Below are 24,823 nucleotides of genomic sequence, written 5' to 3' on the forward strand. Positions count from 1 at the left end.
AAGACACAGTAATAAGTAATCATTTCCTTTAGAACAGGAACATATGATTTCTATATTTTTAGTTGATACATCTTATTAAGATTACATAATATCACTTAATGAGAGTTCTAAAGTTTCTTTTTAAAAGCCAAGTAGTTCTAGTTGAATGTTTTATACTGTAGAGTTGAAACACACTTGTGGAAGCATTTTCTTTCAAAAAAGTAAATGTTTGGTAGTATTTTGGTGTCTTTCTTACTTTAAATACTTTTGCCCTGGCTGGTTTGGCTCAGCGGTTAGAGCGTCGGCCTGCGGTACAGAGAGATCTGGGTTCGATTTCCGCTAAGGGAATGTACCTCGGTTGCAGTTTGTCCCCAGCCCTGGTTGGGTCGTATGGGTGGCAACCACTCGATGTGTACCTTTAATGTCAGTGTTTCTCTCTCTCCCTCCCCCTCTCCCTCTCCCTCTCTCTCCCTCCCGCTCTATCTGAACAAAAAATGAAAAAATGTCCTCAGGTGAGGATAAAAATATTTTTTTAAATTAAATACTTGTTTAATTTCTAGAAAACACACTTTTTAAAAAATCCCCACCCAAGGATATTTTTCTATTTATTTTCAGGTAGAGTGGGAGGGAAAGAGAGAAACATCAATGTGAGAGAGACACATCAACTGGTTGCCTCCCACACAGCCCCAACCAGGACCAGGGATCGAACCACAACCAAGAAACGTGCCCTTGACTGGAATCAAATCCTCGACTCTGGTCCGCAGGCCAAACTGGCCAGGGCTAGAAAACTTACTTTTTGATAGTTGATCATGAATCTTAAGAATTTCTTGAATTGAATTAAGTCTCCTATGTGTTAATTGAAGCTTATGGCCAGGATGTTTTAGGGTTCATCTAAATCAGAGGTCAGCAAACTATGGCTCACATTCTATTTTTGTACAATCCACAAGCTAAGAATGTTTTTTACATTTTAATGGATTTTTCTTTAAAAAATAAAAATAAAAAGATGAAGAATAATAGACAGCAGAGACAGTATAAGGCCACAAGCCTAAAATATTTACTGTATTATTCACAGCTCATGTCCTTGCCTTCAACTGCCATTTGTACCAACCATAGTCAAATAGAATAACTTTTGAAATTGTCAGTCACCTGATGAAAATGACAATGATCAAAACAAAGGTTTTTTCCCCTAATAAATCATGTAATAGAAGTGTTTCAGGTTTTGTAATAAAGCTGCTATCAGACAAAAAATATAGAAAAATAATTTGCTCCCTATAAGAATGTATATCTTTCCTGTGTTTACTCAATGGAGGAAGAGCAATTTATTTTCAGTGTTGAACTTTTTTGTTGTTGTTGGGTTTTTTTTGTATAATTGAGGCTACAAAAATTTGAAAATTGTTAGGGAATATAAATTATTTCATATGTTACTTAAAGTACACAGTTCTTTTGAATGAAACCCAGTAGACTTTTGCATTTTTTTGTTTACTGTCCTAGTGTGAATGACCTATCATGGAAAATAATTGAATTTGAATAGTATTTCTGCAGAAAGCAGAAACACTTTTGCATGCAAACTATGTCTTGATTGTTTTTATATACAAACTTTCTTCAATTTTAGTATAAAATTATGTTCTGATTTTTCAATTAGGTTCCTTTCTTTGGCCCACTTTTTGATGGTGCTATTGTGAATGGAAAGGTCCTACCCATTATGGTTCGAGCAACAGCTATAAATGCAAGCCGTGCTCTGAAATCACTGATTCCACTGTATCAAAACTTGTATCCTTTTTAACAGTATGGTTTCTATTCTAATATGTGTATGTTTTCCAAGGTAAATGTTTCTTCTGTTATTAAGACCTTTGAATTTCTGTTTTTTGATCTGTGAGAGATGGACTTCCTCCCCAGTATTTGAATTTGAGCATTTGTGATAGTTGAATGGTGTAATTTCTTTTATATACTTTTTTATTAATTTATTTTTGTTACAGATGTTTCTACTTTTTCCCCCATTGACACCCTCTTCCTGACCCCCCACCCCACCCCAGCATTGTTGTCTATGTCCACTGGTTGTTCATATATTTATATAAGTTCTTTGGTTTATCTCTTCCCCTCACCCCCAACCCCCCTCTTTTATATACTTTTAAATCAATACTTAATTATCTTTTGGTTAATTAGTTAGAGCTCCATTATATATATGCTAGTTACTCTGTTACTCTGGATGTACAGAAACAACCAAAACAGTCTTTGGGGAGTACTCAGTATAGTTAAAGAAATACACTGTTAACTGTTTTCGGTATATGTTTTTACATGTGCTGTAGTAGTTGTACAGAGTATTCTGGAAGTATAACAACAAGGTGCCTCTTATTTAGCTGAAAGGGGTTGTGGTATCAGGAAACACTTCTGAGAAATACAAGGATTAAACCAATGGTGAAGGATGATTGAGCTCATTTTGTGGATGAGATGAAGAGTATTCTCAAGCAGAGGGAACAACACAGAGACATGAAAATTTGAGAGGGCATGGAATGTTTAAGCACATGGTACTGGAGCCAGTTTGACCTCAAATGTTGGCCACCACTTTCTTAACCGTGTAGCCTTGGGAAGTTAACCTGTCTCAGCCTCAATTTTTACATATATATATATATATATATATATATATATATATATATATATAATGACAGTGATAATATCTAGCTCACGGTATTATGAGAACTGAATGAATCAAGATGTGTAAAGCTCTTAGAACAGTGTCTAGGGCATGATATGCATACAGTTTTAAATTTTAAGTTGTTTTCTGATATTCCTTTCTAAAATAAGTTTGTATTTTCCTTTCCTTTTCCTACATGATTAAGAACATTTTAATATTTTTTATATAACAAATTATGGTTTTAAGCTTTACAAGGAAGGCTTTTGAAAATATTCAGTGCTCTACATAAAATGGATGCATGCATTTTCTTCTTTTCATGAAAATTGGCTTACACGATCTGATTTTTATGTAATTTCTCATATATCTGACACCATGAAGTTAGGTGGATCATGGCACGTTACATTGATTAAGTTTAATGACATTTATATAGCATTTCTTATTTATGGCAGATATATATATATATATTTTTTATCCTCACCCGAGGACATTTTTCCATTTTTTGTTCAGATAGAGTGGGAGGGAGGGAGGGAGGGAGAGAGAGAGAGAGAGAGAGAGAGAGAGGAACATCGACGTGAAAGGGACACATCGAGTGGCTGCCACCCTCACAACGAACCAGGGCCGGGGACTAACTGCAATCGAGGTACGCGCGCCCTTAGCGGGAACCGAACCCGGGTCTCTCTGGACCACAGGCCGACGCTCTAACCGCTGAGCCAGATCGGCCAGGGCATGGCAGTTATATCTTCACTTTAATTGAAAACTCGGATTTGAAGTGGTCATTGTAGTGAAATATAAAGATTCAGTTTATTATTTCCTGCATAACTAATCTTACAAGGAATATACAGATAATTATCCATTAACTAATTTTATCCACATTGTCAGCTCCACTGAAGTTATCTTCTTTCTGACATTTGCCTCTTTACAGTTCACCAGATTCTGATGTTCATCTTGAGGTTGGGGTCCTCTGTCATTTTATTTAAAACACAGTTGAGCCCTGGCCAGTGTGGCTTACTTGGTTGAGTGTCAACCCATGCACGCAGAGGTCACTGGTTGATTCCTGGTTGGGGCACATGCCCGGATTTGGGACTTAATCCCCAGTAATAGGCATGCAGGAGGCAGCTGATCCATGTTTCTCACATTCATGTTTCTTTCTCTCCCTTTCCCTTTCTCCAAAATTAATAAAACTGTTTTTTGTTTTTTTTTTAAGGACAGTTGAAAGAATACCTTAAATCTTTTGGGAAAGTGGTGAGAGAGATTAGATTATAATACAAAACTCTATTTGCCTGTTGTGATATACAGCAGAAACTTAATTAATTGAGCAAATACAAATTATTTCTGGCCCATGGTATAGATAACATTTAATATTCACACTTTACCAAGTAGTTTAAAAAATGCAAATTAAGTGTTGAGGATATGGCTTAATTTCTTTTTCCTGCACCTAAGTTCATAGTCTTTAGAGTTATTTCATATTTGCATGTTATACTAGAGGTATGACAGCTAGGTTTGCATTTAGAAAACATTGATTTTAACTCAAGCTCTACCTTATGATTAGGCCAAGTCACAGAATCTCTAAACCTCACTTTCTTCCTCTGTAAAAAAAAGATGCTAATGTCCATCTCAGAACTGTTGTGAAGATTAAATGAGATAATGAATTTGAATGTGCTTAGTAAATGAAACAAGGTACATTTTTTGTGCAATGATTAATTCTATGTGTAAAGATTACAGTCAATATAAAACAACTCTACCCGACACCATGGAATTGCCTAATTGGGCTTTTATGTTTGCTTGGTTGGTAGGTTAATTGATTGGATTGGATTTTCAGGCCTGCTTCATGAGGTTGGTAATAGTTAAATCTTGCAGAGATGTTAATAGATACCACATTGGAGAAAATTCTAAGATGAAGAGAGATAATTTCAGATGAAAACAGTAAACGTGAACACTTTATTTGCACAGAAAATATGTGCATTGTCTATCAGCAAAATCACTTCTAGAACACTCAGAGTAAAAACATTAAATGAGACAGATCAAACAAATTTTTTTTAACTTGGAAGCTTGAATTTAGAAGTTATATGGAAATTATTTTCTCATACTATTTAAGTATATAGTAGAGATACTCCTAGCCTTTGCTAATCTGAAGAATCTTTGGCAAAGATTTAGAAAGTTCTATATTAATTCTAAATGTTGGGGGAAAGGACTTTGTACAGGTTGATTACTTGATTTTTAAGTGAAAGTTTATATAACAAATAACAACTATATGTTTTTAAGATATTGAAATATGAGTATGTCTTTTATAAATATTTCAGAAATTTGACAAATCCAGATAAGGAAAAAAATCATGTGTTCTAAAACAGATCAATAAAACTTAACCGAAATTGAGATAGAAGTAGGCTTTGAAAACCACCAGAGTTACTACTACATAAGAGAAGTAAATGGGTAAAATAATATGTAATAAACTCAATTATATTTGATAATTGCACTGCTGTGTTAGTTATTTTTTGTCCAATAAAAGTACCCACTAAGATTCCACAGCATAAATTGTGCTATTTATGATCATTAAATACAGTTTAAATTTTATCCTTAGAACATCTTCTGTAACTATGAATCTAATGTTGTTCACTAAATGAGGACAATATTGATTGTCATATGCTGCCCAAATCGATCTTGCTAGCAGCCAGAATTACAGTAATCTGTCAGTATTGATGACTGTCTTTCAAGCTTTGAAACCTCTCCTTCATTTCACTTGTCATTTCTTGCATTACTTGTACTTGAAGAGCATTTTCTTGCAATCTCTGACTTTGTCAGCTAGGTACATTTTTGTCTCAAGCTCAATTTCTTGGTTTGAGCATGCAATTACAATTGAAGTATAACACTGGGGAGGAAGAGTAGGCAGATTCAGGGTAACCATTGGACCTGCGGGGTATTTCAAGTTGATCTTAGCTATCATTTATTAATTACCTGTTGAGAGTGAGAGAGATTTGGGTTTTTGGAGGGAGCTGTTTGTATTTTTTATTTATTTGTTTTTGTTTTTTGGCTTTTTTTGCAATGGAAATAATTCCAAAGCATTAATTTCATTATCTTAGCTATCATGACTATATTTTTTTTATTAATTGATTGATTTGAGAAAGAAAGAGGAAGGAGTAGGGGGGAGAGAGACATTGATTTGTTGTTTCACTTGTTTATGCATTCATTGGGTGTTTCTTGTATGTGCCCTGACCAGAAAGCGAACCCACAACTTTGGCATATCAGGACAATGCTCTAACCTGAACTGTCCAGCCAGGGTTCTATTTCTTAAACAAAAATTTTAAAGCAATTATTTATTTTGACCATAGAGATATTTTGACTGTGTACATATGTTAAACATGATGCTATCATGTGCATACTGTTTTCCTTTTTTAAGGAGATTTATTATACATAAACATTTTCAGAAGTTACAGCATATAATCATTTTTTATTAGAGTTCTTAGAAAAACAGAATCAATACAATGTGTGTATACATACATAGAGAAAGACTGGTTTTAAGAAATTGGCTCATACCACTGTGGGGACTACCAAGTCTGAAATCTGCAGGAGTTCCTGAGTGGAATTGATGTTGCAGTCTGAGTCAGAAGGCATCTGGTGATAAAATTCCTTTTTTCCTTGGGGACCTCAGTCTATTCTCATAAGGCTTTCAGGTGATTGATGAGGCCCACCCACATTATGGAAAATAGTCTGCTTCACTCAGAGTCTCCTGATTTAAAAGGTAATCACATCTAAAAAGTACCTTCACAGCAACATCTAGGCTGTTGTTTGACCAAAAACTTGCCTAGCCAAGTTGACATTAAATTAACCATTTCTCCCCAGCCTGGTGGCTTAGTTGGTTGGAATGTTGTCCCATACACCAAAAGGTTTCAGGGTAGATTGCCGGTCAGGGCACATACCTAGGTTGCAGGTTCAATCCCCAGTTGGGATGTGTACAGGAGAAAACCAATGTATGTTTTTCTCTCACACTGTTGTCTCTCTCATCCACCCCTTCCTCTCACGTTAAAATCAGTAAACATATCCTCAGGTGAGGATTTTTTTAAAATTTAGCTTTCTCACATGCCCTCTTTTTCTTAAGTTCTTTTTAAACTTTTTTACTGCAAAATATAATTTGAGAAAAGTACATAAATTCTAAATGTACTATAAGTGAATAATTACAGTTTAACTACCACCAGGTCAAGAAATAGAAATTTAGTGCTTTTCTTCTATAAAAAATATGTATTGCTCACTCACATGGTAGTGGTGGGAAAGATTTGGAAAGATGCAAAGACAATTCAGGTGGTAATGTTGTCTTTAATAAGCTTACAATTTAATTGGGACATAATTATGTACATTATTATATTACAAGAAACAATGTGTCATAGTAGAGTTATAGATAAAATGCTGTCGGAGTTCCAAGGAAGCATTACTTTGTAGTAAGAATCAGGGAAGAATGTATAGAAAATCGGGACCTTAAATGGTGAGATTTGAGTAGATGGAATGTATCGTTTCTGTTATAATTTTTTGTAATTTAGATTTTAGGGTTTTATGTACATGCATATGTATACATAATATATATGTAATATTCTAAAATATACAGATAGGGCATGTTCTAAAACTAAATGGCATCTTTTAAAAACACTTTTTCCCCAGGTTTAATATTCTTTTCCACCAAACCAATATTGTTTGATTTCTTCTAATCTGTTTAGATTTGACTTTTTCTTAAATGCCAGAATTGGGTTTCTGTTTAACTTTATCAGACAAATTACCAGAAATCAATGATCATTCTTCAATTAGTCACAGTTTGTTATCCCTGCAGTTTTACTACTCAAATGTAAAGAACCTGTTGCAAAAGTATGAGAGCCAAAATGAAATGAAGTATAATTGATTGGCTCCACTAATGCAGTTTGCCATTCATTATGATAGAACATTATAAAACCTCTTAGGAAGGCTCATCAATATTGCTGCCATTTCATGTTAGAAGAAAGTGTGTTTATTGAGAAACTATATAATTTTATGTATCTACTTCTTTTGTAGATCATTTGCTTAGAAAATAAGTATGCTGTATATATTTTTAATTTTGGAAGCTGATTGTTGGGAAATAAGCATGGGCTTCAGAGTCTGGAACCACTTAGTAAGTGTACCTGTCTTTATGTTTACTTTTTTAAAAGAATTCAGTTCACATATGACAAATTTAAGTAATATTTAAAAGGCCACATTTCTTCACCCCCAAAAAAGGTCACTAAGCACTTTTTAACTTTCATGTATTTACCAATATTTATCGACTACTACATGGGAGGCACTGCGAGAGAAAAGCTAGGGATACAATCCCAGACACTGCTTTCAAGGAGCTTACAGTCTGATGCAGGAGAGAGGGAGACCCCTGTGAATGAATGAATCAGTCAATCAATCGGTCAGTGATTGAGGTTCACTCTGAAGCATCCAGCTATAGTGATATTACCAAGTAAGATGGTAAAGGTGATTAATTTTGTATTAAAGTGCTAGAGGATAGTGGGAAGGAGAAATTAGGAATGGCTTTACTGAGGGAGCATGTTCTGCTAATCACCTCAAAGATATACGGGACTTGACCAGGCAGACAAGGCCAGGGAAGAGCTTTTCAGTGGTAGAAAATAGGCATGCAGGGATAAAAGTGTGATGTGATCAAGAAATTCAAGGAGTTTCACACTGCTGAGTGGTAAACAGCAAAGGAAAGAATTGTAGCAAGTAAGATCAGAAAGTAAGTCAAAACCAGATAATATAGTCAAACAGAAAGAAAACCAACATAAACTTGGTTTTCTTTTTTTTTTTTATCCTTACCCGAGAACATTTTTCCATTTTTTGTTCAGATAGAATGGGGGTGCGGGGGGGAGAGACGTGAAAGGGACACATCGAGTGGCGGGGACAAAAACTGCAACTGATGTACGTACCCCTAGCGGGGGCCAAACCCGGGTCTCTCTGAACCACAGGCCGACGCTCTAACCGCTGAGCCAAACTCAGCAGCAAATACTGGTTTTCTAATGTTACTGCCAGTAATATAGCAGCCAGTGTCTAATGTGACAGTTCCTTCTGCTTTTGGATAAATTTTACCTGTTGAGTAGCAGAACACAGCTTGAATGTATTACATTATTTTCTTTTTCTAGTAAATCCTTTCCAATGTAAATAGATTAGATTAATATTTAAATAAAGTTTCTATTTTTATAATAATTAGTTGTATAGTACTTGCCAGGCTAATAACAGTAATAGTATTATTTTTCTTAATGAGACTGAGACCGTCTCTAAATGTTTGATAATTTTTACATATATTTGCAATTTAAAAAGACAGTTTGAGATTTTCATAATTCTCAAGTTTCATGATAGACTCTATGCATAACAATCCTTATTTATACTTTTTTATGTAAAGTACTTTTATACATTATTGTGCTGTTACACACTATTATAATTTTTAGCCTATTCTGATAGTACAGTTGCTTCATGACAAAAATATCAGAGGAAAAGAAAGCACTACCACCATCTTTTCTCTCGTCAAATCCAGTGTGACGGTACTATTCACATTTGCCAATCTAGACAGTTAGGTCATATCATAGTGCACTAGAAGGAAGATAGAGAACTCTGTCAGGCGATGGGCAAACTGTTCCCTAAAAACAACAAAATTTGACGTTTCTCTACTTCTGTCTTTAGCAACTTCTCATCTATGCTAGAACAGGGATTTTTTTTTCTCCTTTAAACCCTCATGTTGATATTAGTGATGAGGATACACTGGTATGCTCACATTATTATTCACCACATCTACCACATCATATGCAAGTTTTATTGTAGTCTTTATTTAAATATAAAAACAGCAGTAGATCGAGATGTATTTGGTGATTTCAGAGCAAAGAATGAAGAATATAAAGTTGAAATTAGTCTTTAACCTTGTTTGACATAAGAATTGTAGTGCTTTTAATCTATTTTCCTTTTAATAAACACAAGGGCTTTTGCTATTGAATTTTTAATAAGTCAGTAATAAAATTAAAGTTAAACTATGGGTCACAAATCTCCATTTTCTTCTGTTTTTTCCTCTCAAACGCTAGAATATAGCCTATTTAAATCTTGACTTTTGCTTGCCAAACCACTGTTACTGTCCATCTGTTCATGCCAATTGTAAAGAAGGTTCGGTTTTTAGTGAAGCTTTGCATTTCACATAAGGTATGTGAAGTGAAATTTCACAAGGGACATGATGGATCCTGATTCTTAGTGATAAACCTTTGGGGCCATCAGGGTTGGCATATGGTCCAGTATGATATGAAGGCTTGGGTTCCCTGGCTTCACTTCTTTGGCGTGAAGCTGATAAAACCTGGCTCTTGAGTATTATTTCACTGGACACCAATCATGGGCAGCAGGAACTGCCCATTTAACTCTCTGTGGGAAGGAAGCCCAGAGAGCATTCACAATGGTACCATTGTGGAGTTGCAAACTGCTCTGAACAGCTTGACAGCACTAGGGAGGAGGGAAGGGGTTGCTTTACTAATTGCTGTTCAGAAAAGAGAAGGAGCAAAAATAGCTGTTGCAGAACTGATGTTTCTACATTTACCTGCTCTCTATAGGAGTGTTGACTTTTATTTAGCCACATACCTACTATCAAAAAGAAAGCAAATAAATACATTTAAGCAACCACTTGTAGTAATTGCTTGTTAACGTGTCATTATCTATTTTCAGCCTGCCAGATTATAGCAGAGCAAAAGTCAGTTTTGCTTTATGATACTGTGTTTAGGTGAAAAAAAAAAAAAATGTATTTTTTAATCTTTATAAAAAATTCAAAATAAGAGAAAGTGGGTTAAAACCACCACAATTCATATATCAGGTGAGGTAAAAGACAAATTTGGCTTAATTTTCTTTACACTGTGCTTTTTAGAATTCCCAAATATAATCTGAATATATATAAGCTATATTAATATAGAAATGTAAATTAATATTATGCATAACAATTGCAAGTGCTAAAATAATACACTAAAGATAAACTAGTCAGCAAATCTTAAGGTTATATACTAGATTTATCATTTAAATGAGTAACAACTGGTTCAGTCATCATGGTTATCTTATTTAATTCTATTTTGGATATCTTTCAAAATGTGAGGGTTTTTTCCTTTTTATGAAGCATTGTATGCCGTGATATTTCTATAAACACTACTCTTGGCCTTTCCATTTTTTTTCTGGTCAGTCTAATCAAGAAGTTAGTGGTTCTGATGCAAAGAAACAATGATCTACAATTTTTTTTTTTAATTAAAGCTTATTTTAATCCCCAGGATCCTGAACCTCACATTGTATTTCCATAGGTGATTCTTTTTTTCCAGCTGAACATAAATTGACTAAATTATATTGCAATATTATAATTTCTAAAACGTTCTTTCAAAGGATTAGAGGAAGATATTTTAAGAAAACTTTTTAATCTGTAAAAGTTTTAAATGATATTCTCTTGCTAAATTGAGGGAAAATAAGATGCACATTTTGTAAATCAGTACCAGTCTATAAAATATACTAGTATTCCATCTCCTCATGTCCCCTTAAATGATTTTAGTAAATGGGCACCACTGCAATATTTCAAAAACAGTAATTCATTGAATGACCATTCTTCCTTTTACTGCAGAATAGATTATATTTAAGTCAAGATTAATGGGTAGATTTTGATGTTAAAGTCCAGTCTCTAAGCCTATCATTCCCTGGAGGCATATAGTGCATTAGTTTAAGCCAATACACTGTTTATCATAGATTCTATGACACGGTCTTAAATGACAGTTTGCTGTACTTTGTAACTACGTACCATGATAATAAATCACTTTTTTTGTACTCCTGATAATTTTAGCATTTAAACAAAATCTTAATTAAGTTAGTGCACATTTAGGTAGAGATAATACTTAAGTAATTGTACACTGTAAAATTTCACTTATTTAGTTTTTTTCCTTTATGCAATCTTCCAGCAGAGCCCAAGTTTAGTATTTAGTTCAAATGCATACATTCATTTACTCAACTTTAATGTACTGAAATTTTTGTTCCCAAAAGGAACAACACAAAGGTGATTGTTTCTAGTCTCTCCCTCCATGTTTTTTAAGCTCTTCCTCTAATACTAGTGATTCTGAAGCAGTTCTCTGTTGAATGTGAAAGTCTCATTTTTACTTAATGGTAATAATTTCAAGTAGATCTTACCAAGAATGAGAGTCCATAATTTTAACTTCCTTAAATTTGAAATCTAGGTAACTTGTTTTTCTTTTAGATGTTTTGCATCATACAAATATCATGAAAATAAAGCACATATATTTAATAATCATGTGAGTATTTTTTAGAAACTGTTGGTTATTGGATTCAGGAAGGATTTTCAGAACCTTTTGGTAGGTTTAAAATTTCAAAACTATTTAAGATTAGTATTTTTAAATGTGTTTACGTGAACTTTGGTAGAATTGGGATTTTATCAACTTTTTACTTAATGTTTTCATTTAGCAATTGACTGATTTATGAGCAATTATATATGGTTCAAATTTTATTCAACTCCAGCTTTCAGTAATAGGTCTGTCCTCACACTGCCTTAGCACCTGTTATGGATTTTGAGTCATCTGGCAGCCCATGGGACTTAGATAAAGAAGTACCAGGTGTCCTGCCTGTCTCCTAATTGAGACGCAGTGAAAACAATATAGACTTGGCAGTATGGTTAAAAGGATGGATTAAAGCCCAGCTTTGTCTGTTCTGACAAATCACAGCTTTCCTTCATAGTGTAGATAGTATCAACTACCAAAGAATTTCATTAATATAATGCATCATAAAAATTATACACAATAATTTGGCATAACCTGTTGAAGTCTTTCAGAAGAATTTCTGTTAACATGGTACAAATAAACACTATACCAAGATTCATGCTGTTTATTTAGGGCACTTTTATTTTTACTGCATGTGAACTAGACAGCATGTTTCTTGAAGAAGTTAGCTACTATAAGAAAGAAATGGAGTATTAATTTACCATGACTAGCAGTACAGTTTACTTTCATCTTACAAATGAATAGTGCACATTAGTCCATGGGATACTTAATTGCCCTGTATATTTCTGGAAAGTTTGCCACTTCACTACTGATAATAGCAGTCAGGAAATCCTTGAGATGTACTTGTAAAAGTTTCTACCCATATTCTATATCTCAATAAATTTATTATTTTGTCAATATCCTGTGTAATGGTACTGCCTCAGAATATCTGAAGATATTTCAAGACGTTTTAGAACTAAAAAGCCAAATGTAGTTTGCTTCATTTCTAATTTTGATGTTAAAGCACATCAGAGATTCTTACTATACTATATATGATATTTTAGTATATGAACAAACATTTTCCAAATACTGTGAATTTTAGAATTTAAGCTAATAATCATAGTGTTGGCCATTTGTGAGCTAACTAAAATATCTCATATCTTTTTTTTTTTCTTCATACAAAACCCATTGGATGTAGAAAGAGCACTGGGCCATTAAAAGGCCATGATTTTAGTCCCAATTTGTCTAGGCAGCAGCTTTGTTTTTCCAAGCAAACCTCTGGTCATATTCTCCATTGAGGCAAGGCATATTGCCAAACAAACATTTTGTTGATTTTGCGAAGTTTCCTGAAAGTAATGTTGAGAATATTATATCCTTCTTCTAGTTCAAACTGTCCTAAAATATTCTCAGTAAATGATGCCTGGAGATAAATCCTCTCAAGATGGTGTTTGAAAAAACCTAAATATTTAAATTTCTAAGTATTATTTTTTTTCAGGGATATTATTACCCCTGTTCTTATGGTGTCCAGAGGAATTTTGGAAATCTGTCTAAAATGGTTTTGAAATTACCCTACATTTGATTTTTTTTTCATGTGGACATTCTGACAAAGTTTTTTTCCCCTTTTCTCTATAGATGGCCATTTAAATGAATGGAGTTAGCTTAACTAAATTTGTTGCCTCATACCATTATAGAATTTATAAAAAACTTTTACATTTTTTTAAATTAAAAATTGTCACAACCAAGGAGGCAAAATGTTTATTTCAGTTCTGTTTGTAGTGAGTTGTAATTACTGTCAACATTTACATAATTTTTTCTTTAGACAATTACTATACTTTTTTGAGAAGTTATCAGTTTTCTCTTAATATTAGATCTTACCTGTGTGCTTTTTTCATTTCTTTAATATGCGTTGTTCTTTATGCTTTTTTCTTCTTCCAAAGGAGGTCCATCAGCAAGATCAAAGGTAGGGGTGGAACCAAACTATTTCTCACTAGTAAGATTTACACTCTATATATCCAATCCTAGGAAAGTCCCAACTGTATTTGCCCCAAAGGGGTTTGCCTCTGGAGAGCCAAACTAGCGCTAGAGAAAGGGGACTCTCTGCATACCAATCTCCTGATTTTATTCACTCTATCATTTATAAACAGTCACTGAGTAGTGCTGGGCCCCATGTTAAGTACTAGAGATATATGTAAAGGTAAGAAAACATGGCCTCTGCTCCCATAACATGAGTCTCCCCAGTACATTATTAGAAGAACAAGCATGAGGAAAGAGGCACATTTGGTGTTTAACAGCTCGCTCTCAAGAGCAGGGGGAGGCCCCAATTTGTGGTGGTCATCAAGTTGTGTGAGGTGAAAACTCTCACCATAGCCATTTTCAAGCTACCAGCCATCTTACAAACTTTGTGAATATGTCAACTATAATTTAAATAGAAAACTTAAAGATAAAAAGTAACTTATTAGTCTCAAAAAATTGAAATTTATATATGTATATATGTTGTAAACACAAGAATTAAAAGTATAATTTTTCACAAAAAAGAGTTATGAAAAATATAATTGTAAGAAGACTTCAAGGACATATCATTTCTTAACCAATTTCCTCTTAAATTCAGGTTTGTGAATATTGTTAGTAGTACTCTCCAAAAGTTTAAGTCGGGAGGCAAAACTCTCCCTCTTCCTATAATTACTGTTAATGGAATCTTCATACAAAGAAGGGAGATGAGATTCCCAAGTACTAAAACTACAAAGAAGCCACAGAAATATGAATGTAGGCAGTGTCACTAAATTAGGAATTTCAGAATGGGCCTTAAATCCCCGAGGCTGTGATACTAAGCACAAATCTAAACACTTCATACTTTGCCTTCACTTAAAAAGGGGCCAATAGTTTTTCCTTTTCTTTTTTAGGAAAGAAAACATTAAACCTGAATTTAAGAGGAAATTGGTTAAGAAATGATATGTCCTTGAAGTCTTCTTATAATTATATTTTTCATAACTCTTTTTTGTGAAAAATTATATTTTTAATTCTTGTGTTTACAACATATATACATATATAAATTTCAATTTTTTGAGACTAATAAGTTACTTTTTATCTTTAAGTTTTCTATTTAAATTATAGTTGACATATAATATATTAGTTTGAGGCATAGAATATAGTGATTAGACATTTATATCCTGTACAAAGTGATTACCCCAGGATGTCTAGTACCTAACTAACACCATATACAGTTACTACAACATTATTGACTATTCCTTGTGCTGTTCTTTATATCCCTGTGACTGGTTTTATAACTAAAAGTTTGTACATCTTAATACCTTCACCTTTTTCCCCCCAAGTCCCCAACCATTTGGAACCATTAGTTTGTTCTCTATCTGTAAGTTTGTTTCTGTTTGTTTGGTTGGTTTTGTTTTTGTTTTTTTTAAGATTCCACATATAAGTGAAATCATATGGCATTTGTCTTTCTCTGACATATTTACTTAGTATAATGCCCTCTAGTTCCATTAATGTTGTTGCAAATGGCAAGATTTCATTCTTTTTTTTATAGCTGAGTCATATTCCATTGTATATATGTAGCACATCTGCTTCATCCATTCATTATTCATTATCAATGAACTCTTAGGTTGCTTCCATATCTTAGCTATTGTAAGTAATGCTGCAATGGACATAGGGTTGCCTGTGTCTTTTTGAATTAATGTTCTGGATTTCTTCAGATAATTACTGAAAAGTGGAATTTCTGGGTCGTATGGTAGTTCTATTTTTAATTTTTTGAGGAAACTCCATAATGTTTTCACTAGTGGCTACACCACTTTATAATCACACCAACAGTGCATGAGGGTTCCCTTTTCTTCACATCCTCATCAACACTTCTTGGACAGTAGGCATTCTGACAGATGTGAAGTGATATTTTATTGCAGTTTTAATTTGCATTTCCCTGATAATTAGTGACTTTTTTTTGTTTCCCTTGCCCAAGGAGACATATCCAAAAAAATATTACTAAGAGCAATGTCAAAGAGTTTACTGCCTGTTTTCTTCTTGAAGTTTTATGGTTTCAGGTCTTCCATCTAAGTCTTTAATTCATTTTCAGTTCTTTTGTGTACATGGTTTAAGAAGGTGATGCAGTTTCGCCCTGGCTGGTTTGGCTCAGTGGTTAGAGCGTTGTCCTGTGAACCTCAGAGTCCCCGCTGTGGTTCCCGCTAAGGGCATGTACCTCAGTTGCAGTCGTCTGGGTGGCAACCACTCAATGTGTCTTTCACGTTGATGTTTCTCTCTCTTCCTCCCTCTCTATCTGAAGATAAATGCAAAAATGTCCTCGGGTGAGGATAAAAAAAAAGAAAGTGATGCAGTTTTATTTTTCCATGTATCTGTCTCTTTTCCCAACCACTATTGAAGAGATTGTCTTTTTACCATTGTATATTCTTTCCCTCTTTTTCATAAATTAAATGACTATATAGGCATTTGTTTATTTCTGGACTCTCTATTCTGTTCCATTGATCTGTATGTATGTTTTCATGCCTGTACCATGCTGCTTTGATTAGTACCTTGTAGTGTAGTTTGATATAGGGTAGCTTAATACTTCCAGTGGTGGTGTTCATTCACAAGATTGCTTTGGCTATCCAGGGTTTTTTGTGTCTATGTAAATTGTAGGATTATTTGTTTTAGCTCTGTGAAAAGGGCCATTGGTATTTTGATAGGGATTACACTGAGTCTATAGATTGCTTTGAGTAGTACAGACATTTTAACAATGTTAGTTCTTTCTATCCATGACCACGGACAGTATACATTTATTTGTATCTTCCTCGGTGTCTTGTCATTTTTCAAGTACAGGTCTTTTATCTCCTTGGTTAAATTTATTCCTAGGTGGTGTTTTTTGTTGTTGTTGTTTTTTATGCAATTGTAAATGGGATTGTTTTCTTAATTTCCCTTTCAGTATAAAAATGCAACAGATTTCTGGATATTTATTTTTATATTCTACTTTACTGAATTTATTTATCAAATCCAGTAGTTTTTTGGTGGAATCTTTAGGGCTCTATATATACATCATGTCATCTGCAAATAATGACAGTTTTACTTGTTCCTTTCCAATTTAGATGCCTTTTCTTTCTTTTTCTTATCTGATTGCCATGGCTGGGACTTCTAATACTATGTTGAATAAGAGTGGTAAAAGTGGACGTTCTTGCCCTGGTTGGTCATGCGGGTGGCAGCCACTCGATGTGTCCCTTTCACATCGATGTTTCTCTCTCTCTTCCTCTCTCCCCCTCCCACTCTACCTGAACAAAAAATAGAAAAATGTCCTCAGGAGAGGATAAAAAAAAAAAAAAAGGTGGACGTTCTTTTCTTGTTACTGATCTTAAGGAAAACACTTAGCTTCTCACCACTGAGTATGATGTTAGCTATGGGTTTGTCATATGTGGGGCACTATTATGTTAAGGTATGTCCCCTGTAGTCCCACTTTGCAAAGAGTTTTTATAATAAATGGATGCTATATTTTCTTAAATGCTTTTTCTGGCTCTATTGATATCATATTTTTATTCTTTATTTTGTTTATGTGATGTATCGGGTTTTTTTAGATTCTATTTTTTGTTGTTGTTGTTGTTGTTGTTACAAATGTTTCTCCCTTTTTTCCCCATTGACACCCTCCACCACATCCCCCCTACCCCATCCCCAGCTTTGTTGTCTGTGTACACTGGTTATGCGTACATGCATATTAGTTCTGTGGTTTATCTCTTCCCTCCCTCCACCACCTCCTCTTCTGTCAGTCAGTACCCTACTTCCACATCTCTGGGTCTATCCTATTCCTCAGACTGTTATGTTCATTATATTCCACAAATAAGTGAGATCATGTGGTATTTGTCTTTTTCTGCTTGGCTTGTTTCTCTTAAGATAATACTTTCCAGGTCTCTCCATGTGATCTCAAATGATAAGAGATCTTTCTTTCTTACAGCTGCATAGTACTCCATTGTGTATATGTGCCACAGCTTTTTTATCCATTCATCTACTGATGGACACTTGGGCTGTTCCCAGATCTTAGCTATTGTAAATAGTGCTGCGACGAACATGAGGGTACATATATTCTTCCTGATTGGTGTTTCAGGCTTCTTAGGGTATATTCCTAGAATATACTGTACACTGCATTCCCACCAGCAGTGTACTAGAGTACCCTTTTCTTCACACCCTTGTCAACACCTGTTGTTTGATAATTTGTTGATGGCAGCCATTCTGACAGGTGTGAGGTGATACCTCATTGTTGTTTTAATTTGCATCTCTCTGATGATTAGTGATGTTGAACATTTCTTCATGTGTCTCTTGGCCATTTGTATGTCCTGTTTGGAGAGGAGTCTATTTAGTTCCTCTGCCCATTTTTCAATTGGATTCTTTGTCTTTCTTTTGTTGAGTTGAATGAGTATTCTATATATTTTGGAAATTAACTCCTTATCTGATGTATCATTGGCAGTGATGCTCTCCCATAGAGTGGGTTGCCTTTCCATTTTGGTGGTTGTTTCTTTTCCTGTGAAGAAGCTTTTTAGTTTGATGTAGTCCCATGTGTTCCTTTTTTCCTTTGTTTCTGTTGCCTTAGGTGATGTTTCAGTGAAAATCCTGCTGCATATGATGTCCGAAATTTTGTTGCCTACATTTTCTTCTAGGATTTTTATGGATTCACGGGTCACATTTAAGTCTTTTATCCACTTCGAGTTTATGCTTGTGTGTGGTGTAAGTTGATGGTCTAGTTTCATTTTTTTTCATGTAGCTGTTCAATTTTCCGAACACCATTTATTAAAGAGGCTGTCTTTACTCCGTTGTATGCTCTTAGCTCCTTTGTCAAATTTGCTGACAAATTCAGCAAAATGTCTTGGGTCCATTTCTGGGTTCTCTGTTCTGTTCCACTGGTCTATATGCTTGTTCTTGGGCCAGTACCAAGATGTTTTGGTTACAGTAGCTTTGTAGTATAACCTGATATCTGGTATTTTCATCCAACCTATTTTGTTCTTTTTCAAGATTGCTGTGGCTATTTGGGGTCTTTTTTGGTTCCATATGAACTTTTGAAGTATTTGTTCTAGTTCTGTGAAATATGTTGTTGGTATTTTGATGGGGATTGCATTGAATCTATAGATTGCTTTGGGTAATATGGACATTTTAATGAGGTTAATTCTTCCAATCCATGAACAAGGTATGTGCTTCCACTTTTTTATATCTTCTTTTTTCAATGACCTGTAGTTTTCTGTTAATAGGTCCTTTACTTCTTTGGTTAAGTTTATTCCTAGGTATCTTAATTTTTTTGCAGTGATGGTAAATGGGATTGTTTTTTTAGTTTCTCTTTCTGTGAGTTCATTGGTGTATAAGAATGCCATCGATTTCTTGATGTTAATTTTGTATCCTGCTACTTTGCCAAATTCATTTATTAAGTCTAGTAGATTTTTGATGGAGTCTTTAGGGTTTTCTGTGTATAATATCATGTCATCGGCACATAATGACAGTTTCACTTCCTCCTTTCCAGTTTGGATCCCTTTTATTTTTACTTCATATCTGATTGCTGTGGCTAAGCCTTCCAGAACTATGTTAAGTAAGAGTGGTGAAAATAGTCATCCTTGTCTTGTTCCTATTCGTAAGGGAAATGCTTTTAGTTTCTGCCCATTGAGTATGATGTTGGCTGTAGGTTTTTCATATATGGCCTTTATTATGTCGAGATATGATCCCTCTATTCCCACATTGCTGAGCGTTTTTATCAGAAATGGATGCTGGATTTTGTCGAAGGCTTTTTCAGCATCTATTGATATGATCATGTGGTTTTTATTCATTTTGTTTATGTGGTGTATCCCATTTATTGATTTGCGAATATTGTACCAGCCTTGATATTGTACCAGCCTTGCATCCCTGGAATGAATCCCACTTGGTCATGGTGAATAATTTTTTTGATGTATTGCTGGATTCAGTTTGCTAGTATTTTGTTCAGGATTTTGGCATCTTCATCAGGGATATTGGTCTGTAGTTTTCTTTCTTTGTAGTGTCTTTTTCTGGTTTTGGAATTAGAATTATGCTGGCCTCATAGAACGTGTTTGGAAGTTTTTCTTCTTGAATTTTTTTAACTACTTGAGGAGAATGGGTATTAGTTCTTTGAATGTTCGGTAAAACTCCCCCATGAAGCTATCAGGGCCTGGGTTTTTGTTTGCTGGGAGAGTCTTGATTGCCTCTTCAATTTCCTTAGTTGTTATTGGTCTCTTCAAGTTTTCTATCTCTTCTGGGTCCAGTTTTGTGAGACTATGTGTTTCTATAAATTTTTCCATTTCACTTAGATTGTTGAATTTGTTGCCATATAATTGTTCATAGTAGTTGTTAACGATCTTTTGTATTTCTGTGGTGTCAGTCGTTACTTCTCTTTTATTTCTGATTTTGCGTACTTGGTTTCTCTCTCTTTGTTTCTTGGTGAGTTTAGCAAAGGGTCCATCAATCTTGTTTATCTTTTTGAAAAACCAGCTCTTTTTTTTTAATTGATCCTTTGAATTGTTTTTTTGGTCTCTATTTCTGTTCTGATCTTTACTATTTTCTTCCTTCTACTCGCTCTGGGGTTTTCTTTTTGTTTGCTTTCAAGTTGTGAGGTTAGATAATATATTAGAGATTTTTCTTGCTTTTTTAGATAGGCCTGTAGTGCTATGAACTTCCCTCTGAGAACTGCTTTCACTGCATCCATAGATTTTATGTTCTATATTCATTTTCACTGGTTTCCAGGAAGTTTTTAATTTCTTCCTTGATCTCCTCAGTAACCCATTCATTGTTTAATAATATACTATTTAGCTTCCATGTTTTCAAATGTCTTTGCATGTTCTTGTTGCAATTAATTTCTAGTTTCATGCCATTGTGATCTAAGAAGATGCTTGATATGATTTCAGTCTTCTTTAACTTGTAGAGACTTAGTTTGTTTCCTAACATGTGGTCTGTCTTTGAGAATCTTCCATGTGCACTTGAGAAGAATGTGAATTCTGTAGTTTTGGGGTGTAATTCTCTGTAGATATCTATTAAATCCATTTGGTCTAGTGCTTCATTTAGAGTCTCTGTTTCCTTGCTAATTTTTTTTGTCTAGATCTATCCAGTGATGTCAGCGGGGTGTTGAAGTTCCCTGCTATGATTGTATTGCTGTCGATTTCTCCTTTGAAGTCCTCCAGAAGACTTTTAATATATTGTGGTGCTCCTATATTGGGTGCATATATGTTTATCAAGGTTTTATCTTCCTGGTAGATAGATCCTTTCAATATTATGTAGTGGCCTTCTTTGTCTCTAGTTATGACCTTCATTTTGAAATCTATTTTATCAGATATGAGTATTGCTACCTCAGCTTTTTTGTCCTTTCCGTTTGCTTGGAAGATTTTTTTCCTTCCCTTCACTTTCAACCTATGTGAGTCTTTTGTTGTGAGGTGGGTCTCTTGTAAACAACATATAGATGAGTCATGCTTTCTTATCCAATCAGCTACTCTGTGTCTTTTTATCGGAGCATTCAGTCCATTTACTTTTAAGGTGATTATTGATATATACTTATTTATTGCCATTTTTGTTTAATGTAGTTCTATTTTTCTTCCTATTTCTTAATCTACTAGTCCTTTTAACATTTCTTGCAGTGCTGGTTTGGTGCTAATGTATTCCCTTAGCCTTTTTTATTTTGTCTAGGAAGCTCTTTATTTGACCTATATTTTGAATGATAGCCTTGCTGGATAGAGTAGTGTTGGGTTCAGATCCTTGTTTTTCATGACCTTGATTACTTCGTGCCATTCCCTTCTTGCCTGTAGTGTTTCTGTTGAGAAGTCAGCTGAGATACTTATGGGGGTTTCTTTGTAGGTAACCTGTTGCTTATTTCATGCTGCCTTTATGATTCTCTGTTTGTCTTTAATTTTTGGCATTTTAATTACTATGTGTCTTGGTGTGGGCCTGTTTGGGTTCTTCTTACTTATGGCTCTCTGTGCTTCTTTAACTTGAATGCCTTCTTCCTTCACCAAATTAGGGAAGTTTTCTGTCACTATTTCTTCAAATATATTTTCTAATCCTTGCTCATTTTCTTCTTCTTCAGGGACTCCTATGATGTGAATATTATTAAGTTTACAGTTGTCCCACAGTTCTCTTAAGCTGTCTTCCTGTTTTTTGTGTTTTCCTTTTGGTTTTCTGATTGGTTGATTTTTTTCTACCCTGTCATCTAATTCACTGATCCGGTCCTCAGCTTCCTGCACTCTGCTGTTTAGACCTTCCAATGTGTTCTTTATTTCTGCTCTGTCATTCTTCATTTCTAATTGGTGGTTTTTAATTTCCAATTGGTTGATTTTCAACGTTTCTCTGTCTTTACTCATGGTGTTGATGCCCTTACTAATGCTGTTTGAGCTTCCTCAAGATCATGGTTCTGAATTCTACCTCTGTTAACTTGCTTAACTGCACCTCATTTATCTTGTCTTTGGTAGAGGTGTCTTGTTCTTTCATTTGGCATTTGTTTCTTTGTTTTACCATTTTGGCTATCTCAGTGGACTTTGGAACCTGCCAAATTTTCCCTGTGGGTGTAGGTGTTCTGCTGTTTGTGGCTCCCTCTACTGGGTTTGAATGAGCGTGAGAGGACCCACATTAAACACCACTGTCAAGTCTTACTTTGTTGGGTACAGTTGGAAGCTCAGGAATGGTTCAATTATTCTCTAGCTTTTTGCCTGGAGGATATTAGTCCCAGTTACCTGAAGAGCCTTGGGTTCTCAATAGAATGAAAAACTCTCTCAGATGTTCAGTGTAAGAGGATTTCCCGAGGGTGGGGCAGATGCTGGTTGTCAATGAGCCTCACTTTGCATTTCATTGGCCCACCGTCTGGGGTTGAGTCTCCAAGGGAGAGGCCGCCACCTTTCCCCTGAGCCCTGGGAAGGAGTAAGATAGCCACCATCCTGGGTGGCCACAACTCAGCAAAAGCTCTGAGCGCCCTCCAAATCCCGAGTGTCCCCACACAGTTTCAGTCCAGTCGGCCCTCCCTCTGCTGGAGCCCAAGGTGAGTTGCTGTAGCTATTTTAGCGCCTCGTCCCGCTCTTTGCACTGTGGAGCTGCTTGGGAGTTTAACCTTGAGGGCACTGTTCTCAGCTAAGACCTCTGCTGTCCGTGGGCTCCCAGCCTCCCTCTCTCACTTCTGTAATTTTACCAGGATCAAATCAGTGTCCCTGATTATATGGTCCTCACAAGCTGCTTTTCTGTTTCTTTTTCGCAACGATTTGTCTTTATTTCAGTTCTAATTCCAGTTTGGTCCTGGGAGATGGTCTGTGTAGCTTCTATTCACTCCACCACCATTTTGGAATCAGATTCTATTTTATTTATTTCCTTTTGGATCTTTATTACTTCCTCCCTTCTACTCACTTTGTGCTTGCTTTGTTTTTTTTAATTCCTTTAGGTATGATTTAGACTGTTTATTTGAAGTATTTTTGTTTGTTTCTGAGGTAGGCCTGTATTGCTATACATTTCCCTCTTAGAAATGTTTTGGCTGTGCCCCATTGAGTTTTCATTTTCATTTGTCTCAAGGATCATTTGATTTGTTCTTGATCTTGTTAACTTATTTATTGTTTAGTAGCATGTTTCTTAGCCTCCACATGTTTGTGTATTTCTGTTTTTTTGCTTTCATACCATTGTGATACAAAAGGATGATGATTGATATGATTTCAGTCTTTTTAAAATTACTGAGACTTGTTTTGTGGCCTAACATGTGGCCTGTCCTGGCAAATGTTCCACGTGCACTTGAAAAGAATGTATATATTCTACTGCTTTTCGTGAAATGTCCTAGAAATTATCAATTAAATCTAACTGGCCTAATATATCATTTAAGGTCACTGTTTTCTTGTTGATTTTTGGTTTGTATGATCTATTCATTGATGTCAATCGGGTATTAAAGCCACCTACTATGACTATATTACTGTCAATCTTTCCCTTTATGTCCATCAGTATTTGCTTTATTCATATATATATGTGTGTGTGTGTGTGTGTGTGTGATTTTTTTTTTTTTTCGTGTTTTGTTTTTTTTTTGTTTTTTTTTTATCCTCACCTGAGGACATTTTTCCATTTTTTGTTCAGATAGAGCGGGAGGGAGAGAGAGGAAGAGAGAGGGAGAGAAACATCAACGTGAAGGGACACATCGAGTGGCTGCCACCCGCACGACCAACCAGGGCCGGGGACAAACTGCAACCGAGGTACGTGCCCTTAGCGGGAACCGAACCCGGGTCTCTCTGTACCGCAGGCCCACGCTCCAACCGCTGAGCCAAACCAGCCAGGGCATGTGTGTGATTTTTTTAAATATTTTTTATTGATTTTCGAAAGAGACTGGAAGGGAGAGAAAGAGATAGAAACATCGATGTGAGAGAGAAATATCAATCGTTTGCCTCCCATGTGACTCCCCCTGCCCCACCACTGGGGATCAAGCCTGCAACCTGGGCATGTGTCCTGACTGGGAATCGAACTGGGACCTCTCAGTCTATGGGATGACACTCAATCCACTGAGCCACACCAGCCAGGCTTTATGTGAGTTCTTTATGAAAGATATGTCCTCCTGTGGATTAATTCCTTTATTATTATTAAATGTCCTTATGTGTCTCTTGTTACAGCCCTTGTTTTAAAGTCTATTTTTCTGATATAAGTATTGCTATCCCACTTATTTTTTGGTTTCAATTTTTGTGAAATATCTTTCTCCATGTGTATCTTTCTTTCTGAAGTGGGTCTCTTTTAGGTAGCATATGAACTGGTCGTTTTTTTATTTATTTATTCAGCCACCGTATCTTTTGATTGGAGCATTAATCCATTTACATTTAAAGTAATTATTGATAGGTATATAGTTATTGCCATTTTATTAATTGTTTTCTGATTGGTTTTGAAATTCTGGGGTTCTTTTCTTTTTTTATAGTGTCATGTTTGAATTCCTTTGTCCTTATTTCTTGTATATGTCTTATAGATTTTTGGTTTGTGGTTACCATGTACT

General features: G+C 35.1%; 1 protein-coding gene across 9 annotated transcripts in view; it reads left to right on the plus strand.

The window, feature by feature from the left end:
• Positions 1-24,823, plus strand: part of RALGAPA1 (Ral GTPase activating protein catalytic subunit alpha 1) — a 294,638-nt gene that overhangs the window by 252,347 nt on the left and 17,468 nt on the right. For all 9 annotated transcript variants that reach the window (XM_036275297.1, XM_036275307.1, XM_036275315.1 and 6 more), the window contains one exon: positions 1,622-1,749. In XM_036275297.1, the coding sequence (XP_036131190.1) occupies positions 1,622-1,749 (128 nt within the window). The remainder of the gene's footprint in view (positions 1-1,621; positions 1,750-24,823) is intronic.

Source organism: Molossus molossus, unplaced genomic scaffold, assembly GCF_014108415.1.
Source record: "Molossus molossus isolate mMolMol1 unplaced genomic scaffold, mMolMol1.p scaffold_m16_p_1, whole genome shotgun sequence".
Taxonomy (NCBI): Eukaryota; Metazoa; Chordata; class Mammalia; order Chiroptera; family Molossidae; genus Molossus; species Molossus molossus.